At 45.7% G+C, this 24,686-nt stretch overlaps 1 protein-coding gene across 1 annotated transcript in view; it reads left to right on the forward strand.

Annotated features, from left to right (window-relative positions):
• Positions 1-24,686, forward strand: part of vps54 (VPS54 subunit of GARP complex) — a 161,738-nt gene that overhangs the window by 9,223 nt on the left and 127,829 nt on the right. Inside the window, 3 exon segments of the mRNA XM_072507135.1 lie at positions 13,534-13,702; positions 16,897-17,138; positions 17,927-18,008. Coding sequence (XP_072363236.1) covers positions 13,564-13,702; positions 16,897-17,138; positions 17,927-18,008 — 463 coding nt within the window. The 5' untranslated portion in view covers positions 13,534-13,563.

Genomic DNA, 24,686 nt, shown 5'->3' on the forward strand with positions numbered 1-24,686 from the left:
CAGAAAATATAACATAACTGGAAATGGAATTGGACATGTATTTGACAAGGATTCAAGCAAAAATCATTAGAGTGGACAGCTGTAATTGAATAGCTATTCCCCATATTCACCTTGGGCTAAATGGCTGTCATCTGTGCTATAATTTCTGTGATTCTGTTTGAAATCAGGAGCTCACCATGTGAGGAATGACTGGCTTTAATATTATTGAAACCCTCCGCCATGATTACTATTGAAATTTAACTAGTGTGTGAGTCATCTCGGGTTACCTACCGCTCCATTTGAGAAAGGGATTATTAGAAACACACAATCAGTGGGACAGAACACATCCTGATTGAGACACAGCTAGAGTGAGTGGGGGTATCAGGGGTTTGGCGCAGAGGGGAAAGAGGTGCTTATTTTTTCTTTGCTTTCTTACTTTTTAAATCTTCAGAGGGTGGTCTTGCCCTGCTGCAATAGTAGAGGCTACAATTGAGAGGGATTTCCATGTACTCCCCGATCGCCAACCTCATCTTTTCCGCAGAATTCCTTATCCACCAACAAACCCAAATCCAGCCTCCATCCTTGCCTCTGCCCCTCGCGGAGCCTCTCCTCCAGCCAATGTGGCACGTGATTGGATATTACAATTCCCGCATACACCACCCGCACCACTCCCAACAGCACCACCCCGCTCACCAGGAGGAAATCAATTCTCGAGTACGCCTTATACATGTGCGAGAAGTAGTGCTCTTTCTCCAACCCCCCCCCGGTCATAAACCTCCATTTCACCCATGACACCCCCCCCCCCCCCAAAATCTGGCCACCTCTCTTGCCTTCCTCCACTGCCTCACCTCCGTTCACTACTCTCCGTTTCCTGCTCGAAGCAGCCCCTTGCCTAACCGCAGAGAAAAAACAACCACACAACCACAGTCAAAATCCACCCCTTCCAATAAAGGACATCACAGAAGGCAGGAGGGCGTGAACTGCCACCGTACAATCTTTTAGGGCTGGATTCCTCTGGCCCGTCTGCCACAAGGACGCAATGGGCGAGCCACGGACAGTGGAGAAGTCCATTGACCTCGGGCAGGATTTTCCGGTCCCCGGGTGGATGCGGCCAGAGAATCTCGCCCATAAACTTGTAACTGCAAAATTCAATAGACAGTAACAAAGACCAACAAACCAAGACGAAAAGAGCCCCCCACCACCCTCTCGCAACATACATCAACTATACCCTCCAATCTTTACAGATGCAGCTCCTTCACCTCGCACCAACTCAGTTCTCCCCCACTTTATGGTCTCTTATAAAGTCATTTGCCTCTTCTGGCATTTCAAAATAGTACTCCCTGCATTCGAATCTGACCTACAGTTTCGCCGGGTTCAGCACCCCAAACTGAATTTTCCTTTAGTACACACCGCCTTGGCCCTGATGAATCCTGCATGCCTCTTCGCCAGTTCCACATCAATATCTTGATATATTTGGACACGGTTCCCCTCCCATTCGCAGTCTCGCTTCTCCCTGGTGCATTGCAAGATCTTTGCCTTCTCCAAGAATTTTTGTTTCCACACAATCGCCGCCCGCGGCGGCCCCTCTGTTCTTAGCCTCTGCCTTAAAGTCCTATGGGCCCTGCCCAGCTCTGGGGCCTTGTCCAGCACTCCTTGCTCCACCAGCCTGGCCAACATCTCTGACATATTTTGTGGCACTAGACCTTCCACACCATGGCAGCCCCACAATCCGTAGGTTCTGCTGCCTCAACCTGTTTTCTTGCTCCTCCATCTCCACCCTCAGCGGCTTATATAGTTCCCCAAGGGCCTCCACCTCCAGTGACACAATCCAGTCGCAGTGGTTGGACATCTCCACCTCCCGTAGCTTCACCCCCTTGTGCCTTAAAGCACCTTTCCACTCGACCCTCGCAGAGGTGCTTCTCCCTTGATGGCCTTCGACAGTCCCCATGCATCGCCTCCTTCTGCTGTCGACATTCATCTCTCATGAAGGCCATCAACTGCTCCAAATGTGCCTTTCCCTTATGCCATTTTCTCAATTGGTGCTACACCATGGGTCCCCTCCAATTCCTTAGCCAGGTTTTTGACTTTTTTGCCAGGTCTGGTAGCCAGCAGACATACTAATTTTGGGGAGAACCTTCTGCACCACTTTCCTGCCAGAGCTATCCTACTAACGGGTATAAAATGCCCAAACCAACGCCTTTGAGCCGGAGCTGCCTTGTGTGCGACCACTCATGCCATGGACCGCCACTGGAAGCTCCAAAAACAAATTCATTGACTGCATGAGGGATTGTTTCCTAGAGCAATATGTTATGGAGCCAACTAGGGCTCAGGCTATCTTGGATGTGGTAATGGGTAATAAGGTAGGTTTAATAAATGATCTCGGGGTAAAAGATTCCCTAGGAAGTAGTGATCATAACATGATAGAAGTTAATATACAGTTTGAGAGTGAGAAACTTGGGTCAGGAACAACTGTGTTTAAGTTAAATAAAGGGAATTACAATAAAACAAAGATAGAGTTAGCTAATGTGGGCGGGGTGGATAGATAGCAGGAAAGACAATAAATAAATAGTGGCAGACATTGAAGGAGGTAATTTGTGACTCTCAGCAAAAATATGTCCAGTAAGGAGGAAATATTCTAAGAGAGGGATAAACCAACCAGGTTTAACCAGGGAAGTTAAGGTAAGTACTAAGTTGTAAGAAAAAGCATATAAGGAGGCAAAAGTCAATGATAGCTCCAAAGACTGGGATAAATTCAAAATCCAGCAAAGGAGAACTAAAAAGATAAAGAGAGAGAAATAAACTTAAGAGGTCAAACAAGCGAAATATAAAAACTGACAAGAGCTTCTTTAAATATAAAAATAGGAAGAGAGAGGTCAAAGTGAACAAGCCCCTGAGAAAATGAATCTGGGGAGATAGTTATGGGGAACAAGGAAATGGCAGACGATTGAAACGGATATTTTGTATCAAACTTTACAGTGGAAGATACGTTGAATATCCCATTAATACTAAAGAATACAGGGGAGGAATTAAATACCATCATGAGAGAAGTATTAGACAAACTAATGGAACTAAAGGCAGACAGGTCCCCTTGCACTGATGGCTTGCATTTTGAGATCCTAAAAGAAGTAGCTACAGAGATAGTGGATGCATTGGTTGTAATTCTGCAAAAATTCCTGGATTCTGAAGAAGTACTGGAGGATTGGGAAACTGCCAGTGTGACACCCCTATTCACAAAGGGAGGAAGGCTAAAAGTGGGTAACTATAGGCCGATAAGCCTAAAATCGATTGTTGGAAAAATATTGCGGTCAATTATTAAGGGAGTAATAGTAGGACATCGGAAAATCATAATATAATCAAGGAGAGTCAGCATGGCCTCATGAAAGGGAAATTGTATCTGACTAATTTATTTGAGTTTTTAAAGGAAGTCTGGGGGAAGGCAAATTTTGTAGGAATGAGCAGGGACTTGGCAGGGGTAGACTGGCCAGCACTGGTAGAGGATCAATCAGTGGAAAACTAATGTGAAGCTCGAAAAAGCGAGACCCTAAATGTACAAAGTAGACATGTCCCCTCCAGAAATAAGAGTGGCACTGCCAAATGTAGACCTCCCTGCTTGTCTAGAGGAATACAGGGGAAGATCAAACAGGAAAATAAAGCGTATGATTGGCACAAAGAACTAAGCACTGCAGATAGCTTAGATGAGTACAGCATTTATAACTGAAGGAATAAAGTATAAAGTTGTTGCAGCAACTATACAAGGCATTGGTGAGATCACACCTGTGTATTGTGCACAGTCCCTCTTATTTGAGGAAAGGTGTAGTGGCATTGGAGGCAGTTCAGAGGTGGTTCACTAGGTTGATTCCAGAGATGAGGGGTTTGCCGTATGAAGAGAGATTGAACAGTTTAGGCCTATAAGTTCAGAAGAATGAGGGGAGATCAAATTGAGGTATACAAGATGATAAAAGGTATGGATAAAGTAGACGTGGAGAGGATGCTTCCTCTTGTGGGCATCCTAGAACAAGAGGTCATAGTCTTAAGATAAGAGGTAGTAAATTTAAAATGGAGTTGAGCAGAAACTACTTCTCCCAAAGGGTTGTGAATCTGGAATTCACAACCCCAGGGTGCGGTGGATGCTGGACATTGAGCAAATTTGAGGAGTTAGACAGATTTTTAATTGGTAATGGGTTGAAAGGTTATGGATAATAATAATACTCGTTATTGTCATAAATGGGCTTACATTAACACTGCAATAAAGTTACTGTGAAAAGCCCATAGTCGCCATATTCCGGCGCCTGTTTGGGTACATGGAGGGAGAATTCAGAATGTCCAATTCATCTAACAGCACGTCTTTCGGGACTTGTGGGAGGAAACCGGAGCACCCAGAGGAAACCCACGCAGACACGGAGAACATGCAGACTCCACACAGACAGTGACCCAAGCCGGGAATCGAACCTGGGATCCTGGTGCTGTGAAGCAGCAGTGCTAACCACTGTGCCACTACCGTGCCGCCCCAGATAATGGCAGGACTGTGCAATTAAGGCCAGGATGAGATCAGCCATGATCAAATGGCAGAGCAAACTCAATTGACCAACTAGCCTAATTCTGCTCCTATATCTTATGAACTTAAGGAAGTATAGAGATAAAGTCAAAAAGGAAATCAAAAAGAGGGCATGAAAAAAGATTAGCAAGTAAAGTTAAAACCAAAGATGTTTTACCACTAATGGTAAAAGGTTAGTTAAGGAAAAAGTGGAATCTATCAGAGATGAAGAGGAGAACTTGTGTAGCAGAGACTGGGAAGGGTTTTCAAATTAATATTTTGTCTCCGTATTTACAAAGGAAACGGATGATGCAGATTTGGTAGTCCAGAAGGAACACTGAGATATTGGATGGGGTAATCATAAAGAGAGAGGGAGCACTTGAAATCCTTGAAAGTTGATAAGTCGCCATGACCAGATGGATTCTTTCCAATGCTACTGAAGGAGGTCAGGGAGAAGATAGCAGATGCTCTGAGGATTTTCCAATCCTCATGAGATACAGGGGAGGTACTGGAGAAATGCAAGTGAAGGTTCCATTGTTTAAAAAGAGATCAAGGAAATGCCAAACCATTGTAGGCCAATTAGTCTTAGGTCGGTGGTGGACAAATTAGTAGAATCAATCCTGAGGGGTAGGATTTACTGTCACATAGAAAGGCATCGACTAGTCGGGGATAGTCAGCATGGATTTGTTAAAGGCAGGTCTTGCCTCATAAATTTGATTGCATTTTTTAAGAAAGTGACCTGAAGGGTTGATGAAGGTTGTGCAGCGGATGTTGTGTGCATGGATTTTAGCAAGGCGTGACAAAGTACCAAATGGCAGATTGGTCAAAAAAGTAAAAGCCCATGGGCTACAGGGCAATGTGGCAAACTGGATACAAATTGACTTAGTAAGAGGAATCAGAGGGTAATGGTCGATGGCTGCCCTCACAAATGGAAAATTGTTTTAAGTGGTGCTCCACAGAGCTCGGTGTTGGGACCCTTGTTTCTGTTATACATTAATGATTTGAACATGAACGTGGGGAGAACAATTGGGAAATTTACAGACGTCACAACGATTGACCCCGTGGTGGACAGTGTAGAGGATAGCTATAATCTCCAAAATGATAAAGGTGGAGTGGGCGATAAAGTTGCAAATGGAATTTAACACAGAAGTGTGAGGTCATGCATTTGGGGGGGTCAAACTGTTATAGGGAGCACACAATAAATGGGAATGTACTAAAAGGAGTAAATGAAGTGGGAGATCTTGGGCGCACAAGCATGCAGGTCTCAAGGCAAGTTCAAGTAGATACGTTTGTAAAGAAAGCATTTGGAATGCTCTCCTTCATTGACAGAGGTACAGGATATGATGTTGGAATTGTATAAAACAACTGGAGTATTGTGTGCAATTCTGGTCACCATATTCCAGGAAGGACTAATTGCTCTGGAGAGAGTGCAGAAGAGGTTTACAATAATGTTGCCTGGCTAGAGAAGTGTAGCTATGAGGAGAGATTGGATAAGTTGGGGTTATTTTCCTCGGAACAAAGAAGGCTGAGAGGTGACTTAATTGAGGTGTACAAAATTGTGAGGGGAAGAAATTTTAAAAATAAATAAATTTAGAGTATCCAATTCTTTTTTTTTCAATTGAAGTGAAATTTAACATGGCCAATCCACCTACCCTGCATATCTTTGGGTTGTGGGGCTGAGAGCCACGCAAACACTGGGAGAATGTGAAAACTCCACACGGAATTCTAGAACTGAGGACATAGATTCAAGATAAGTGGCAGAAGGTGTAGAGGGGACATGAGGAAGAACTTTTTTACGCAGAGAGTAGTGGGAGTCTGGAATTTGCTGTCCGGGTTGGTGGTGGAAGCAAAGACTCCAAACTCTTTTTAAAAGTACTTGGATCTGCACTTTTAAGTGCAGCAAGCTACAGGGCTATGCACCGGGTGCAGGAAGTTGCGATTAGAAAGGGCACCTGGGTGTTCTCGGGCTGGCATTGACAAGATGGGCCTAATGGCCTCCTTCTGTACTGTAACTTTTCTATGGTTCCATGGTCTCAACCAGAGTGGATAGAGGGAAACCAGTAGATGTGTTGTATTTGAACTTCCAGATGGCATTTGACAAGGTACCTCACAAGATGGGGCCCCATGATGTTGGAGGTAGTATATTGCATGGATAGAGAATTGCCTTATGTGCAGGAAACAACGAGTGGGGATAAGGGATTATTTTTAGGTTGGCGACCTGTAATAGTGGAGTTCCACAGGGATCAATGCTGGGAGTGCAATTATTTAAAATATATAATGACTTGGAAGAAGGAAGTGAATGTACTGTAGCCAAATTTGCAGATGAAAAAAAAAAAGAGGTGGAAAGGCAAGTTTGGAGTGGGATGCAAATAGCTTGCAAAGAGATATTGATAGTTTAAGTAAATGGCAAAAGTTGGCAGAGTATAATGTGGGAAAATGTGAAGTTCAATTTGGAAGGGAGAACGAAAGAACAGGATATATTTTAAATGGAGAAACACTGCAGAAAGCTGCAACACAAAGGGACTCGGGGATACGTGTGCACCAAACACTGAAAGCTGGCACAGGTGCAGCAGGTAATCAGGAAGGCTGATGGAATGTTGGCCCTTATTTCAAGGGGGTTGGAGTATAAGAGTCAGGAAGTCTTGCTGCAAATATACAAGGTACTGGTGAGACCTGGATTACTGAGCAGTTTTGGTCCTCTTATTTAAGGAAATATATTATTTAATTGGAGGCAGTTCAGAGTAAGTTCATTAGGATGATCCTAGATATGGGGGATTGTTTTATGAGCAAAGGTTAGACAGGTTGGGACTCTACTCATTGGAAATGAGAAGAATGAGAGGTGAACAAAGAACAATACAGCACAGGGATAGGCCCTTCGGCGCTCCAACCATGTACCAGCCATGATACCACCCTCGGCACCTCCTTGTGCCGTATCCCTCTATACCCATCTTATCCATGTGTTTGTCACGATGCCTTTTGGATGCCGCTAATGTATCTGCTTCCACAACCTCCCCTGGTAACGCATTCCATGCCCTCACCGCCCTCTGTATAAAAACCCTGCCTCACACATCTCTAAACCTTGCCCCACAGACTGTAAACCTATTCCCCCTGGTGACTGACCCCTCCACCCTGGGAAAGAGTGCCTGCCCATCCACTCTATCCATGCCCCTCATAATCTTGTAGACCTATCAGGTCACCTTTCAACCTCTTGTTATTCTAATGAAAACAGTCCGAGTCTATTCAGCCTCTCCATTTAGCTAACACCCTCCAGACCAGGCAACATCCTGGTAAACCTCCTCTGCACCCTCTCCAAAGCCTCAACATCCTTCTGGTAGACCAGAATTGTGCGCAATATTCCAAGTGCGGCCGTACAAAGGTTCTATACAACTGTAGCATGACTTGCCAGTATTTATACTCAATGCCCCGTCGAACGGAGGCAAGCATTTCGTATGCTTTCTTGACCACATTGTCCACTTGTGTTGTCACCTTCAAAGATCTGTGGACCTGCACGCTCAGATCTCTCTGAATTTCTATATTCCTAAAAGTTTTACCATTTATGGTCTATTTCCCCTCTGTTAGACCTACCAAAATGCATTACCTCATATTTGTCTGGATTAAACTCCATTTCTCTGCCGAAGTCTCCAACCTATCTATGTCCTGCTGTATCTTCTGACAATCCTCAACACTATCTGCCACTCCACCAACCTTGGTGTCATCCGCAAATGTACTAATCAGACTGGCTACATTTTCCTCCAAATCGTTTATGTACATTACAAACAACAGAGGCCCAAGCACTGATCCCTGTGGAACCCACTAGTCACAACCTTCCATTCAGAAAACCACCCTTCTATTACTACCCTTTGCCTTCTGTGACCGAGCCAGTTCTGTATCCATCTTGCCACCATCTGATCCCATGTAACTTCACCTTTTGTACCAGTCTGCCATGAGGCACCTTGTCAAAGGCTTTATTGAAGTCCATGTAAACAACATCCACTGCTCTCCCCTCATCAATCATCTTTGCCACCTCCTCAAAAACACGATCAAGTTGGTGAGTCACAACCTCCCCTTCACAAAACCATGCTGTCTATCGCTTATGAGTCAATTTGTTTCCAAATGGGATCTCCCCTGTAGCCAATGAGGATACAAAGATATCAGTCAAGGCCCCAGCAATTTCCTCCCTTCGCTCCGAATTCTGGGATAAATCTCATCCGGCCCAGGAGACTTACCTACCATAATATATTTTAAAGACCCAATACCACCTCCTTTTCCATGTTAACATGATTCAGACTGTCCACACACTCTACCCAAGAATAAACTTCCACAAAGTCCCTTTCTTTAGTGAACACTGATGCAAAGTATTCATTTAGTACCTCGCCCATTTCCTCTGGCTCAACACACACATTTCCCCCACTGTCCTTAAGTGGTCCAATCCTTTCCTTGGCCACCCTCTTGCTTTTTACATATGAATAAAAACCTTTGGGATTCACCTCAATCCTACTTGCCAAGGACTTTTCATGACCCCTCCTAGCCCTCCTAATTTCCTGCTTCAGTACCTTCCTACTTTCTTTATACTCCTCGGGTTTCGACTGTTCCCACCCTACTAGACCGTACAAAGTCTCCTTTTTCTTTTTGACGAGGTTAACAATATCCCTCCTTATCCAAGGCTCCCTAAGCTTCCCATACTTAGCCATCATTCTCTCAGGAAGATGACTGTCCTGAATCCTAAGCAACTGTCGCTTGGAAGACTCCCACATGTCCGATGTTGATTTGCTATCCAACAGCCGCATCCAATCCAAATTCTTCAATTCCTATCTAATGTTATCGTAATTTACCTTCCCCAGTTTAGCACCTTAATGCGAGGGTTATCCTCATTCCTGTCCAGAAGTACACTAAAACTTACAGAATTGTGGCCACTACTCCCAAAATGTTCCCCCACTGAAACCTCGACCACCTGTCCAGGCTCATTCCCCAATACCAGGTCCAGTACTGCCCTTCCCTAGTTGGACTATCTACATATTGCATCAAGAAGGCTTCCTGGATACCCCTTACAAACTCTGCCCCATCCAAACCCCGAGCACCAAGTGAGTCCCAGTCAATATAGGGGAAATTAAAATCCCCTATCCCCTATTCCCTGTTATTTTTGCACCTATCCAAACTATCTCTATCTATCTGCTCCTCTATCTCTTGCTGGCAGTTGGGGGGGGCTGTAATAAATGCCCAACATTGTGATTGCCCCCTTCCTGTTCCTAAGCTCTACCCAGATTGCCTCATTGTATGAGCCCTCCAAAGTGTCCTCCCGCAGAACAGCTATAATATTCTTAACCAGTAATGCTACTCTCCCACCCCTTTTCCATCCCCCTCTATCTCTCCTGAAGCATCTGTATCATTGAAATATGTAGGATTCGTATGGGGCTTGACAGATCAATGCTGAGAGGATGTTTCCCCTCATGGGAGAGTCTAGGACCAGAGGGCATAGTCTCATAATAAAGAAGTGCATATTTAAGACTGAGATGACGAGGAATTTCTTCTGAGGTTTGTGTCTCTTTGGAACTCCTTGCCACAGAGAGGTGTGGGGCAGAGTCCTTTTGTATATTTAAGGCTGAGGTAAATAGATTCTTGATCAGTAAGGGAATCGGGGGTTATTGAGAAATGGTAGGAAAGTGGACGTGAGAAATGTCAAATCAGCCATGATCCTATTGAATGGTGCAGCAGGCTTGAGGGGATGAATGTCCTACTCCTGTTCCTATTTCTTATTGTCTTATTATCTCCATTCCCCCAGCAAGGCATGTTGGAGTATTTCTAGTAGTGACTCTGAATCAAGCCTCAACTCAATTTAAAATATCAGGACTAAATAATGAGAAGAAGTTGCACAATTGTCTTGTATTTCCTTGAGCAGGTGATTAAGAGTGATGTAACTGAAGTGTTTAAGATAGTTCTCTAATTTGAGAGGGTGGATGGCGAGAAACTATTTTTTCTGGTGGGGACATCGCCTTAAAATTAGAACTAAGGCTGTTCAGGTGAAGTCAGGAAGCACTTCACATGAAAGGTAATGGAAATCTGGCATGAGCTGGTTCTTCATTTTCTTTATTCTCTCCTCCTCTTCTACTGTGAATCTTCCATGGAGTGGCATTTACCTTCAGATTGTCACTCTGCTCTTATTTCTTTTTCCCAAGTCGGAGCTCCGCATTCCTGGCCTGAACTTCCGAAACGGACCTCCTTCGAAATGCTGAGCATACCTGTTCTGGGAGTCCTTCTGCATAGTGCAGGATCACCGGGTGAAGCCAAACAATACCCTTTTTTCCAGCACTCACTGCTTTGGCAAGTCTTCCTTCACTAATAGAGTGAAAAACATCAGGCCATTTAAATAGCTTTTTCAAAAAGTTTAGAGTATCCAATAATTTTTTTTCCAATTAAGGGACAATTTAGCGTAGCCAATCCAACTGCCCTGCACATGTTAGGGTTTTGGGGGTGGGACCCGCGCAGACCCACGGGGAGAATATGCAAACTTCACAGACAGTGACCCGGGGTCGGGATCAAACCTGTGTCTTCGGCATCATGAGGCAGCAGTGCTAACTGTGCCACTCTGCTGCCCTATTTAAATAGCTTTTCACTGTGAATGAGTGTGAGTGAGGGAAGTGAGTTGTGGGTGTGTAGGGTGGTAAGGATCGAGGGGAGAGTCGAGTTCTGAGAGGGGGGGGGGGGGAGTAGGAAGGTGGGTTTGGGGGAGGTGGGGTGGTCATTGGGAAGTCGGGTGTCAGTTGTAATGTTACCAAGGAGATGCATGGATTTTGTTCAGTTTAATATTTCCTGGTAACTATTCGGGAAGTGAGTTGGAGATATTTTTGGATGGTTCTGGACTCTGGGGACTTGCCCATCGGAAGTTGAAAAGTTTATTGGGACTTGCGAGGAGCAAGTCCCTGGGGTATGACCATATAGAGATTGGAAGATCAGGGCCTAAAATATAGAATGCTCGTTTTCTCATATTCTTTCACATTTTAATTCCAGCATAAAATAGTCCATTCCTCATTGAAAAACATTAATGTACTTTATTATCTCCGGTCTCTTCATTGACTTTTTAACTTCTGCCCTTTGAATGACTTCCTCTGTGCTGTATAATTCCTGCGTTTAAATCCAAACATCATAAAAGAAAACAGATTAATCTATCATGGTATTTTCCTCCAAGTAATTTTTAAAACTCAATTATTTCTAGACTTGGGGCCTATTAACAAACTTCAGTGAAATCTCCCTCTTCGTATGTCTGAAATGATGGAGCAATACTATCGGAAACCCACTGGTATTTTCAAAGCGTGGCATACATTTTTGAAGTGTGACCAAGTTTGACACTATGAATGGACCAAAACACACACTTTAATTCTGGAGGTAGATCTGTGTACAAGCGTAGCAGAACAGATACCTGTATACAGTAAATAATCCAGAGACCCTGACCAGTAACTGAAATGTATTATGTCATATCCTTAAACTTGGAATATAATTTAAAAAGTGATGCTACTGCGGCTGGTAGCAGTAGCTTCGTTGAGAATTTGGAGGCAGTTTCGACAGCACTTTGGGTTGGGGGCAGGGTCAAGGGAAATGCCGATTCGGGGGAACCATAGATTTGAGCCAGGAAAGTTTGGCTGAAAATTTTCGGAGATGGGAGGAGAAAGGAATTAGGACACTAAAAGATTTATTTCTTGGGGGTCGTTTTGCGGGATTGAAGGAGCTGGGAACGAAATATGGGCTGGAGCAGGGGGAAATATTTGGATACATGCAGGTTCGAGACTTTGCCAGAAAGGCGATACAGAGCTTCCCAGTAGAGCTGGCTTCCACATTGCTGGAGGCGGTGCTGACGACAGGGGGACTGGAGAAGGGGGTAGTATCGGCGGTTTACGGGCTATTTTGGAGGAGGACAAGGCGCCGCTAGAAGGGATCAAGGCAAAGTGGGAGGAAGAGTTGGGAGGGGTTCTGGTGTGAGGTGCTCCGGAGGGTGAATGCCTCCACCTCGTGTGAGAGGTTGGGGCTGATACAGCTGAAGGTGGTGTATAGAGCGCACCTTACAAAGGCGAGGATGAGCCGGCTCTTTGAGGGGGTAGAAGATGTGTGTGAATGTTGTGGGGGCGGGGCCCCACAAACCATGTTCGTATGTTTTGGTCCTGTCCAAAGCTGGAGGATTACTGGAAGGAGGTGTTTAGGGTAATACCTGAAGTGGTGCACATGAAACTGGACCCGGGCTCTCGGGAGGCCATATTCGGGGTGTCGGACCAGTCGGGGTTGGAAACGGGCGCGGAGCCAGATGTGGTAGCCTTCGCCACGTTGATCGCCCAAAGGCGGATCCTGTTAGGGTGGAGATCAACCTCTCCACCCTGTGCCCTGGCGTGGCGGGGAGACCTGCTGGAATTTTTGACGCGTGAAAGGGTCAAATTTGAACTGAGGGGAAGGATGGAGGGGTTCTACAATTCATGGGCGTTATTCATTATGCACTTTCGAGAATTGGATCACATCGAACATTAGGGGTGTTGGGGGCTGGGAGGGTTGGGGGGATGGTGTGTGTTCATGGTGACTGAGTGATTCCTGATTCCTTTTTGTCATTTGTTTACGTTAACATGCGGGCTAATGTCTGGGGTTTGGTGGGAGAATGGGTTCGTTGCTATTGATATGGGGGTTGACATTACATTCGTTACTCATTATTGTTGGGTGTAAATTTGGGAGAAAATGTGATAGAGGAGAATAAAAAATATTTTTTTAAAAAACAAAACCTGATGCCTGTCAGCTTCCCATTGTGACTTGAAGGGCCGCTTCACACTTGTGCTTCACTCGCTTCTTTTGGTCAAACACAATACTGGAAAATGAATTTCATTTTAAGTAATTTGGACAAAAATTCAAGGAAAATGAAGACTCCTCGATCCAGCGAAGCTTTATTTTGGGTGTCAGTTGAAGCAAAATTACGATGAAAGGAAAGCTGTAACTTGAAGATAAGTTTCATATTTTAAATTGAATTGCATTTTTTTTTTCTATCTGTACAGCTCGGCACCTTCTTGGGATGCCCTTAGGTGATGGCTTCAAGCCATAACTCCCCAGCAGTGCTTCGACCAAGCAGCAGTGATGGAAAGTTCAAAAAAGAAATGGACCCATCTAAAAAACCCTTCAAAGCTGTTCGATCATTGCCAGATGTCTGCCCCAAGGAACCAACTGGTAACCCAATTTTAGTCCCAATTTTTCCCTTTGCTGTCTCCCATTATTTGCAATGAATACTCACTCAGAAGTATATAGATAATTTGGGATACTTTGATGTTGGGAATTCCAGGCATAAATTTATGTGCCACTGAGAATTTAAAAAGTGGATGAGGAAAGGACAAGGGGATTGGAATAAGAGGACATCTCTTTCAGAGAGCTGGCGCAGGAGCAGGGTCATCTACTAGGCTATAAAATTTCCAATGTGTTGTTGGCTCTTTCGAAGGACCAGCACAGGCATAATGGGCTGAATGGCAGCCTCCTGTACTGTTATTTTATACAGGTGCAATTTGTAGGTACTGTAAAATAATACCACTGTCCATGGTTGTTTAGTAATCTTTGTGCAGTTAACGTGGATTTGTACTGAGGGACTATATGATGTTCTCAAAACTCTTTGGTGCAGAAACTGGAGAATTTAGATGAACTCAATTTTTAATAGCTGCCTTACTTGTTGAATCTATTGCTGTGTTTGCCAAGATTGCTCTTAAATTGTTCCAAACCAGAGCTTCCGGAGGAAACCCATACAGACACGGGCAGAACGTACAAACTCCACACACACACGGTCACCCAAGGTCGGAATCAACCTCAGGTCCCTGGTGCTCTGAGGCAGCAGTGCTAACTATTGTGCCACTTGTGCCGCCCACTAACATGATACTCTAAACCAATCTGACCTTCGCTGTGAGTTTGTAACCACTGGTTGCCATGTGGGTTCGTCTATATTGTACTTGCAGTCAGCTGCATTACTTCCATCCTACCTGTATACTACATGTAGGAACAGTCTAATTGAGAGACCTGATGAGACCATCTCAATACTAAAAGAGTGCCACCTCTGTTAAAATTGAAACCATCTTTAATCCAAAATGACAAAAGTGCCTTGAATTAAATTGGGCTGATGGTGCACAAGCATGAATATGTTTCTATGACACTATATTTTAGTAGCAGCATAACAGTATAATTTATGAATTCATGATCATTAGTTTCCAAATATTGTAATAATCTCAGTGAGTTCATATGTTCCTGTGTTGTTACCTACTATTTTAGAGCCTCCAGTGACATTTGCATAGGCTTTAAATCAGATTGGCTTGCAACAGAGGGGTTGTATAGCATGGGGGGAAAACATGCTTTTAAAAAAAATATATATTTATTAAGATTTTTAACAATTTTTCACCCTTACAAACAAAACCCCCCCCGTAACAAATAGAAAGAAAACGAACATAGCAAGACATAAACATGGTAAAACGATATGTTACAGAACCTTGTACATTGGATTCCTCTCGTATATGTCAGTTTTCCAGATCTGTCATGTATTCTCTTCCCCCCCCCACCCCCCAAACCGCCTGCAGACCCTCTCAAGGCAAACTTTATCCTCTCTAACTTGATAAACCCTGCCATATCATTTATCCAGGCCTCCACGCTGGGGGGCTTCGCCTCCTTCCACATTAGCAAGATCCTTCGCCGGGCTACTAGGGACGCAAAGGCCAGAATGCCGGCCTCTTTCACCTCCTGCACTCCCGGCTCGTCCACTACTCCAAATATTGCTAGCCCCCAGCTTGGCTTGACCCGGACTTTCACCACCTTAGATATTGTTCCCGCCACTCCCCTCCAGAACCGCTCCATTGCTGGGCATGACCAAAACATTTGGACATGGTTCGCCGGGCTTCCTGAGCACCTCCCACATCTGTCCTCCACCCCAAAGAACCTACTCGGCCTCGCCCCTGTCATGTGCGCTCTATGAACCACCTTAAACTGTATCAGGCTAAGCCTGGCACACGAAGAAGAGGAATTAACCCTACTTAGGGCATCAGCCAATAGCCCCTCCTCAATCTCCTCCCCCAGCTCATTCCCCCCCCATTTACCCTTCAGCTCCTCTACCAACGTCTCCCCCTCTTTCATCTCCTGGTATATCGCCGACCCATACAACCCATAAATTTGCCCTCTCCGACCCATACACCCGAGATCTCACCGTCTTGAATTTCCTGTGCTGGGAGCAACGGGAATTCCCTCACCTGCCGCCTCGCAAACGCCCTCACCTGCATGTATCTGAAAGCATTTCCCGGGGGTAGCCCAAACTTCTCGTCCAATGCCCCTAGGCTCGCAAACGTCCCATCAATGAACAGGTCCCCCATTCTTCTAATCCCTGCTCGATGCCAGCTCTGAAACCCCCCCCGTCCATCCTCCCTGGGACAAACCGATGGTTACCCCTGATCGGGGACCACACCGAGGCTCCCATTGCACCCCTGTGCCATCTCCACTGGCCCCAGATCTTTAGCGTTGCCGCCACCAGCGGACTCGTGGTGTACCTTGTCGGCGAGAGCGGCAGCGGTGCCGTCACCAGCGCCCCCAGGCTCGTTCCTTTGCAGGACGCCATCTCCAACCTCTTCCATGCCGCCCCCTCTCCCTCCATCACCCACTTACGGATCATCGCCACATTTGCTGCCCAGTAGTAGCCACACAAATTCGGCAGCACCAACCCTCCTCGGTCCCTACTGTGCTCCAGAAACCCTCTCCTTACCCTCGGGGTCTTATTCGCCCACACAAAACCCATCATACTCCTGCCTACCCTCTTAAAAAAGGCCTTGGTGATTACAATTGGAAGGCACTGGAACACAAAAAGAAACCTCGGGAGGACCACCATTTTGACCGACTGCACTCTACCCGCTAGCGAGAGCGGCAACATGTCCCATCTTTTGAAGTCCTCCTCCATCTGCTCCACCAGCCTCGTCAGATTCAGTTTATGTAGGGTCCCTCAACTCCTAGCTATTTGGATCCCCAGGTACCGAAAGCTCCTTTCCGCCCTCCTCAGCGGTAGATCGTCTATCCCCCTTTCCTGGTCCCCTGACTGTACTACAAAAAGCTCACTCTTCCCTACATTAAGCTTATAGCCCGAAAAATCTCCAAACTCCTTTAGAGTCTGCATGACCTCCACCATCCCCTCCACTGGATCCGCCACATACAGCAACAGGTTGTCTGCATATAGCGACAGTCGATGCTCCTCTCCCCCTCGGACCACCCCCCTCCATTGGGGAAAATATGCTTTGAAGCATGAGTGTGACTTTCTTGTTAAAGTGCAATAATAGCTTCCATTTCTGTCTTTATGTTGTATTATTCAAATTATCTATTGACTATAATTTAGGTAATGCATTCTGTCTTTACAGGAGATTCACGCAGTTTATGTGATAGCCCATCAGTGGTAGCAGATCAGCATAGGTGGACTGTTTATCATTCGAAAGTGAACCTTCCAGCAGCGTTGAATGACCCCAGACTGTCCAAAAGGGAATCTGATTTCTTCACCAAAACATGGGGACTGGATTTTATGGAGACCGAAGTTATGCCTTCCTTCTACCTCCCACCAATCACCAAGGAACACTTTAGACCCTACCTACAGGATATGACTTCTGTAAGGATTGGTAGAAGACAAACATTATTTCAGTTTTTTGTAACACATGCAAGAGAATTTTTCTCTCTTTAAACATTACTATATTTTTAATCATTAATTATGATCATCACACATCCTCCTGAATCTTCCTTTCTAACGCTTTCTGAAAAGCATTATTTTTTAAAAGTCATTGGATGTTAATAAATTCTTGCTTAAAAGAATTGAACTCCATGATTCTTTTCAGCAATTCCACTCAAGTTTAAAAAAAATTTAGAGTACCCAATTAATTTTTTCCAATTAAGGGGCAATTTAGCGTGGTAAATCCACCTTTACCCTGCACATCTTTGGGTTGTGGGGGTGAAACCCACGCAAACACGGGGAGAATGTGCAAACTCCTCATAGACAGTGACCCAGAGCCAGGATCGAACCTGGGACTGTGGCACTGTGAGGCAGCAGTGCTAACCACTGCGCCACTGTGCTGTCCTGCAATTCCACTCTTAAACCAGACAAACAGGGCAGCAGGACCCGGGTTCGAATCCCGGCCCTGGGTCACTGTCTGTATGGAGTTTGCACATTCTCTCTGAGTGTGCGTGGGTCTCACCCCCACAACCCAAAAAGATGTGCTGGGTAGGTGAATTGGTCACGCTAAATTGCCCCTTAATTGAAAAAATTAATTGGGTACTCTAAAATTTAAAAAAAAACTAAATGTATTGATTTCCATCTACAGTATTTATCCTTTTAATATTTTAAGCTTTGAGCATTTGTTCTTGGAATCGGTTCATCTCATTTAATGTGATTCTCATTCCTAGCGACAGAAGATTCATGAGAAGTGCAGGAAAACATGCCCACTTAAGGATGGACTAGACCAAGCACCTGTTGTACACAGTCATGGTAAGAACATGTCCATTAGATTTCTTCGGCAAATATTTGAAAAAACAATTGGGACATTTGCTTTTGATAGCTTTAAACTCGCTGTTTCTGGTAGTTACCAATGAGCTGTAGAAATAAGAGATATTTGAGTTGCCATCTGTGTTAGTCCAGTGGTTGGAAATTGTTTTCAGAAAATCTGCAGTTTTGTAAAAAATTACAATTTAATGATTTTTCAAAACTTGAGGCATCCTGATTTCATATTACGCAGGCCATGTCTAAATTATTTGAAAAGTCAGCCTATGTTTGAGAATTGAAGAAAGGCAAAATCTGGAGAAATTTTTTGTTCATTCCCGACACAGGCTAATCTTTTGTTAAAGTCTCAGACAGCTGCCTATGCTACAGCTTATTTAAAACAAGAATGCAAATTGAGTCCTTTCAACTGGTCTGTTTTCAGTTTTTCTGCATTATATTTGTACAATCCCAGTTACTATTTGATCTGTTTCAGCTGTTGTCTGAGCTATTGTCTTTATTTCCATCCCCTCCTAATTATGGCATGTTTCTATTAAACCGGATTTCTCCTCTATTAAGTACCCTGCATCAAACATACTTCAGGCCTCCAGTTGACTTGTATTTCTCTCTCACTTCCTTTTCAAACATATTTGTTTCTTTCTTTGTCTTGTTTGCCTGAAATTAAATTTCAGTTAGTGCTGCTTTCAGGATTTTTCTTGTTCCCTTTGAACTGTTGGTTCCTCAAGATTTATATTAGATAAGCATTACATTCATTTAACTTTCCTCCACTGTTCCCTTTGACCTTGATTTGCTTGTAAGTTTAAACCTCTGTGATAGTCATCTAACGCGGTCATAGCCACCTTTCCCACACCCCTTGCAATGGCCATGTTTAAAATGGGCAGTTGTTTATATTGGCTAAAAGACAATGAATGTTAACTATAGAGATCAATTTCAAACTTGTTGATTATCTTGCCTTTTTCGGGTGATTATTGTACAAGTGCTTGTGAAAAACTGATGCATTTTTGAAATATTTAACAAAAATAGCATCTTCTTCATGAACCATCGCAGCAGCTGAAGTTTAGTGCTTTAAATTGGTTAGGTTATTACACAGTATCCGGGTCACGTGATACAAGCGTGGGAGCTGCTGCGTTTCCACGAGCTCCGGCTCTGTTCTTTTAATTAATTTTTTAAAAACCCGGTTGCACATTTTCAGGACATACATAATTTTTACTATGTTCTGAGATTTGCTAGTCAATATTTCAGCACTATTAAGTCAAGACAATATGCTTAAATCTTTGTTGATTTATGGCAGCTGGAAGGAGTTGGGTGGAACTTTCTCATTCCTAGTGCAGCTACTTTTGGGAGACTTCCTGTCCCTACGGTGAGGTGTGTTCCGGCGAATGATGGCTGCTGGTCGTCATGTTGTCTTGGCTCTGCGGTGCAGGTCGTCTTCCGAGTCCAATTTCGAGAGTTGTGAGGTGGTTTTTTTTTTGGAGGCGCACGAGGAGATTCTTGCAACGGAGAGAACACTGTCCTTGGTGGATCAAAGGAGCACATTTAATCCTAGGGTTGGGTTGGTCTTCTAACCCCTGGTCCAATGTTGTCCTGTTCCTTATATTGGCGGAGAGGGGTTGCCGATGGCTGAGTGGCCGGGTATGTGGTGATATGCCTATGCACAGTTTTGCATATAGTCAGCGATGCGAATTACAACCAGCTGATGGCGTTAGCGATCTACCATACGCTCGCCAGTTTGTAGGAAGTTATACAGTCGCACTAAGTAGCTCCAGGAGAATTCACTGAATTAAATTATTTTGTTACTGTTTGTATCATAGTTTGTTAGTTATCTTTCCACGTGTTTGTTAATAAATCATTCTACTAGTTAAGAACTAGATGTTATATGTGCATCTGCACTACGGCCACAACACATGGTACCAAGAGTGTTGAACAATTAAAAATACCAACGGAGAAGACTGGGTGCAACAGGCTGAAGAAAGAGTAAAGAAAATTCTTCCGCCTACCTGATGATCTACGGACAACTGGAATTTAATGCAAAGGAAAACTGTGAAGTTAGAGATGGATGGTTTGAAGGCACCTCACCAGCTTCAAGTCATCGGTAATGTAGACGAAACTTGGCGTGCTTTCAAGCAGCAATTCAGACTATGTTGCAGCCCAAGATCTGCAGGCACAGCCTGACGAGAGGCGAAATACGTTGCTGCTCATGGCAGCAGGTCCTCAAGCAATAGAAATTTACAAAACCTTCGTGTTCGGCAGCGAAGAGGACAGCAAGAGTTTTGATGAAGTAATAAAGTACTTTGATCGGCATTGCTCTCTGAAGAAAAACAAAATGTTTGAACATTATATATTTCGTATGCGTATCCAAAAAGCAGGCAAATCTTTTGATAGCTTTTCAACTGACTTGCGGCTGAAGGCGCAGTCGTGCAATTTTAGTATAACTTTAATCGATGATCTGCAATCAGATAGTCTTCGGGATATCAAATGATAAGGTACGTGAGAGGCTATTGAGGGAAGAAGAGCTTCAATTAGAAACCACTATAAAGATTTGTCATGCGAGTGAGCTAGCTGCACAGCAGATCAGTAGTAGACTCAACCTGAAACATTTTGGCGCCAATCTGGAAGAAGGTGCCAACGCCATCATCACTGACACAGATGAATAAAAACGTGGTCTCGGTGCGGGCAGCCATTTTAAGCGGCCGACTGGATCCGCCATTTTATGCCAGCGATGTGGCAATCGACATGGGCCACGACAATGTCTGGCGTTTGGGAAGGTGTGTCCCAAATGTGGCCGAACAAATCATTTTGTGAAGCAATGTTTTTCGTGTCCAGCAGTGAATCAAACAGGATCAGTCAACGCGATTGAAGAGATGTTCATTGAAGACCTGTTTTTCGTTGATCTCATTTCGACTAAGGACACGATGAGTCCGAATATGCAGAGTGAAGAAGTCTTACTGACCAATTGCAGCAATAGTGATGATGATGCTGATACCATCAAAGACAGATGGACACTTCCAGTCATGCTGAATGCCACATTGATCAAATGCAAACTCGACACTGGAGCGACGGCCAACCTTCTCAGTTTGTCCGATTTGAACAGCTTGTCCGATTTGAACAGGCTGCGAGTTAAACCGAAAGCTGTCAATCAAACAAGACTAAAAGACTACAGTAGGAATGAGATTGCGATGCTGAGAGCATGTGAACTTGAAGCATGGATACACAACCGCAGTCACATAATGCCATTTTCCATTGTAGACACGGAACGAGAGTCCATCATGGGTGCGGATGCGTGTGAGGCCCTGAATCTAGTTGAGCGGCCGTACGTTCCAGACGGCGCTGCGACAGAGGACCATTGTGACTTGCAGCTTGATGCAGTTATCCAATGAGATGCAAGCGAAAGTTAAAGTGGGGTAAGACAAACCAGAGGAAATATCCAAAGGGAACTCCAGAATTCTGGTTAAAAGTCTTCAAAAATGAGGATTTGCTCTGGCATGATACAGGAGCATGGTGAGCCTATCCTAAAGTATCTACAAGATGTAAACTTAACATTTTTAGATCCTGGACAGCTTTACTCTTGAGTTCAAGTTTGAGCCAAATGAGTATTTCACAAACGAAGTACTGACAAAAACATACCAGTCGCAGCCTGATGGGTCAGACTTTTTCATCTTTCAAATAACAGGCTGCACAGGATGCCAGATTAACTGGAAGAAAGAAAGAAACGTCACAGTGAAAACCATTACTATGAAGCAGAAGCATAAGGGTGGGGTTACTGGCAGAACAATTACAAAATCTGTACCAAATGATTCTTTCTTAAATTTGTTTTAGTTCTCCTGACGTTCCAGTGCGTGGAGAACTGGATGAAGGCAGTCTTTAACTGGGTACTGTCTTCCACAGTTCTTTCTTATATAGTCAGGTTCTCGGGAATGTTTAGATCTTCATTCGGCACAGTTTGTTGTAGACTCTCGGTTAACTCTGTCTCTCGCGGGACTTCCGGTGGCGTGCGTGAGCGGAGCAGTCGCAGCAAAAAGGCTCCCGCAGTTCCACGAAGTCGGGGCTTTTTCAGGGGGCCTCCGGATTTAAAAAAAAGTCAAATTTTTTTTTCCGTTTCCTGTGAAATCGGGAGCAGGGGAACTGGGCCCTCGGGAGAGGAGCGACCCCCCACCCCCACGCACGTCAGCAGAGCACAGGGCAGGACAAGCGGTGGCCAGGACCGAAGCGGTGGCCAGGACCGAAGTGGGGGCCGAACCTGCAGGGAGGAAGGAACGGAGGAGCGACCCCCCCCCCCCCCCCCAAACAGAAGAGCGCAGGGTGCGACGAGCGACGGCCCAGACCGAGCAGCGGGGACAGCAGCGGGGAACGAAGCGCCCCCCGGCGGCGGCGATCACCAAGGCAGGAACAAAGAGGGACTCCGGACCAGAAGCGCCTCTCGCTCTCTCTCTCTCTCTCTCTCGCTCTCTCGCTCTCGCGACCTGGGTGAGTGAGGGAAAAGGAAGAAGGAAAAAAGATCTTTTGCAAAAACAAAACTCTGAAAACCGGGGGAGGGGCGTCACAGGGAGGGAGGGACAAACCAGGCTAGAAAAGGAATTGGGCTACAAAGTGCACAACCAAGGGCTCGAAACAAGGAATCGCTGCAAGCACCCACCCAGTACAGTCTCTGGGCGAAGGGAGACCCCAGAGTGCAGGGGACTACCCGCATGGCGGACGCACAGTGGGCGGCCATGTTGGGTGCCCCCGGGACAAAGGGAAACCCTGGAGCTCAGGGACCCGACCGCATGGAGAGAGCAGTGACAGCGGCCATCCTGGACAGCCCCCTAACAAAGGGAAACCCCTTGAGGGCAGGGGTGAGGCCATCAGGTAAGTATGGTTAATCCCACAGGAGCGAGGGGGCAGAAGCCCCCCACCAGGAGAGTCACCTGGAACGTAACGGGACTCAACGGCCCAGTGAAGAGATCCAGAGTCCTCACCCACCTAAGAAATGTGAGGGCCGACATCGTCTTCCTCCAAGAGACGCACCTGAGAGCGCAGGACCGACTGCGGGTAAGAAAGGGCTGGGTGAGACAAACCTACCATTCCTGCTATGGAACAAGAGCCAGGGGGGTGGGATATTGATCGGCAAGAGGACGATGTTTAGGGCGACAAAGACTGTTACGGACCCAGGGGGACGGTATTTCATGGTCAGCGGTAAAGCTCCCATCTGCAACAACCACAGGTTCACGCCAGCGCTGACTGACGCCACCTTCAAAAGGTGGGGGCAGGACAAAAGGACATTGACAGTCAGGGACCTATACACGGACGGCAGGATCGTAACACTGGGCGAACTGACAGAGAAATTCCAGCTAGCCAGGGGGAACGAGCTACGGTACCTGCAACTAAAAAAAACTTCCTGCGAAAGGAGACAGCGACATACCCACAACCACCACGACAGACACTACTGCAAGAGTTACTGGACGCAAGCACACTAAATAAAGGAAACTGTAGTGATGTGTATGACCGACTGGAAGGAGGGGCCGACACCTTACTGGACGTAACAAGAATGAAGTGGGAGGACCACCTGGGGATCAAAATAGGGTGGGGACTCTGGAGCGAAGCACTGCATAGGGTCAACTCCACCTCCATGTGTGCAAGGCTCAGCCTGACGCAACTAAAAGTTGTACATAGAGCCCACTTAACAAGAACCCGTTTGAGTAGGTTCTTCCCGGAGGTGGAGGACAGACGTGAGTGGTGCCAAGGAAGCCGAGCCAACCACGCCCACATTTTCTGGTCCTGCCCCAGGCTTGTGGAGTACTGGACAGCCTTCTTTGAGGCAATGTCCAAGGTGGTGGGGGCGAAGGTGGAGCCATGCCCAAAGGTGGCGGTCTTCGGGGTTTCAGACCAGCCAGATCTATTCCTGGGGAGGAGGGCGGACACCCTTGCCTTTGCCTCCCTGATCGCCCGCCGTAGAATCCTGTTCGGCTGGCAGTCAGCAGCACCACCCAAAGCTGCAGACTGGCTGTCCGACCTCTCAGAATCTCTCCAAATGGAGAAAATCGAATTCGCCATCTGAAGGTCAGACGACGGCTTCCACAGAACGTGGGAGCCACTCACCCAATTGTTCCGGGACCTGTTTGTGGCCAACAAACAAGCAGAAGAATAGCCAGGTAGTCAAGAAACAGGGGAGAGTAGCTAAAGCATGAGAGGGAGAGATAGACCGGGAGAGAGGGGTGGGTGGGGGGGGGGCCATTCGTCCACCTCGGTCGAAGTAGTAAAATAATGTTCTCTCTTTTGGAATGTCACCCAGAGCCTGGCTGGGAATAGCATCCCAAATGTTATTCTGTTTTTGTACAGAACCGATTTTGCTTGGTTGAACTCTGCCCTGCTCTTTTCCAGGTCTGCCCCAGTGTCTTGGTACATCCTTATTCTGTGTCCTTCCCAGCTGCTCTCTTTTGTCTGCCGAGCCCAATGCAGGATCCTGTCCTGATCCTGGTATCTGTGTAGTTTTCCGATATTGACTTTGGCTGCTCCCGGTCTTGGGTTTCGGTCGGAGTGACCTGTGTCCCCTATCGATCTCTGGGGCCTTGGGGAAGCTGTCCCTTCCGATCAAGTTGCCCAGCATCTGGGCCGCATAGTCTGTCAGGCCTCTGCCCTCAACCCCCTCTGGCAGGCCCACTATCCGGATGATTTGGTGCTGAGACCGGTTCT

The sequence above is a fragment of the Scyliorhinus torazame genome, chromosome 1, assembly GCF_047496885.1.
Source record: "Scyliorhinus torazame isolate Kashiwa2021f chromosome 1, sScyTor2.1, whole genome shotgun sequence".
NCBI classification, from domain to species: domain Eukaryota; kingdom Metazoa; phylum Chordata; class Chondrichthyes; order Carcharhiniformes; family Scyliorhinidae; genus Scyliorhinus; species Scyliorhinus torazame.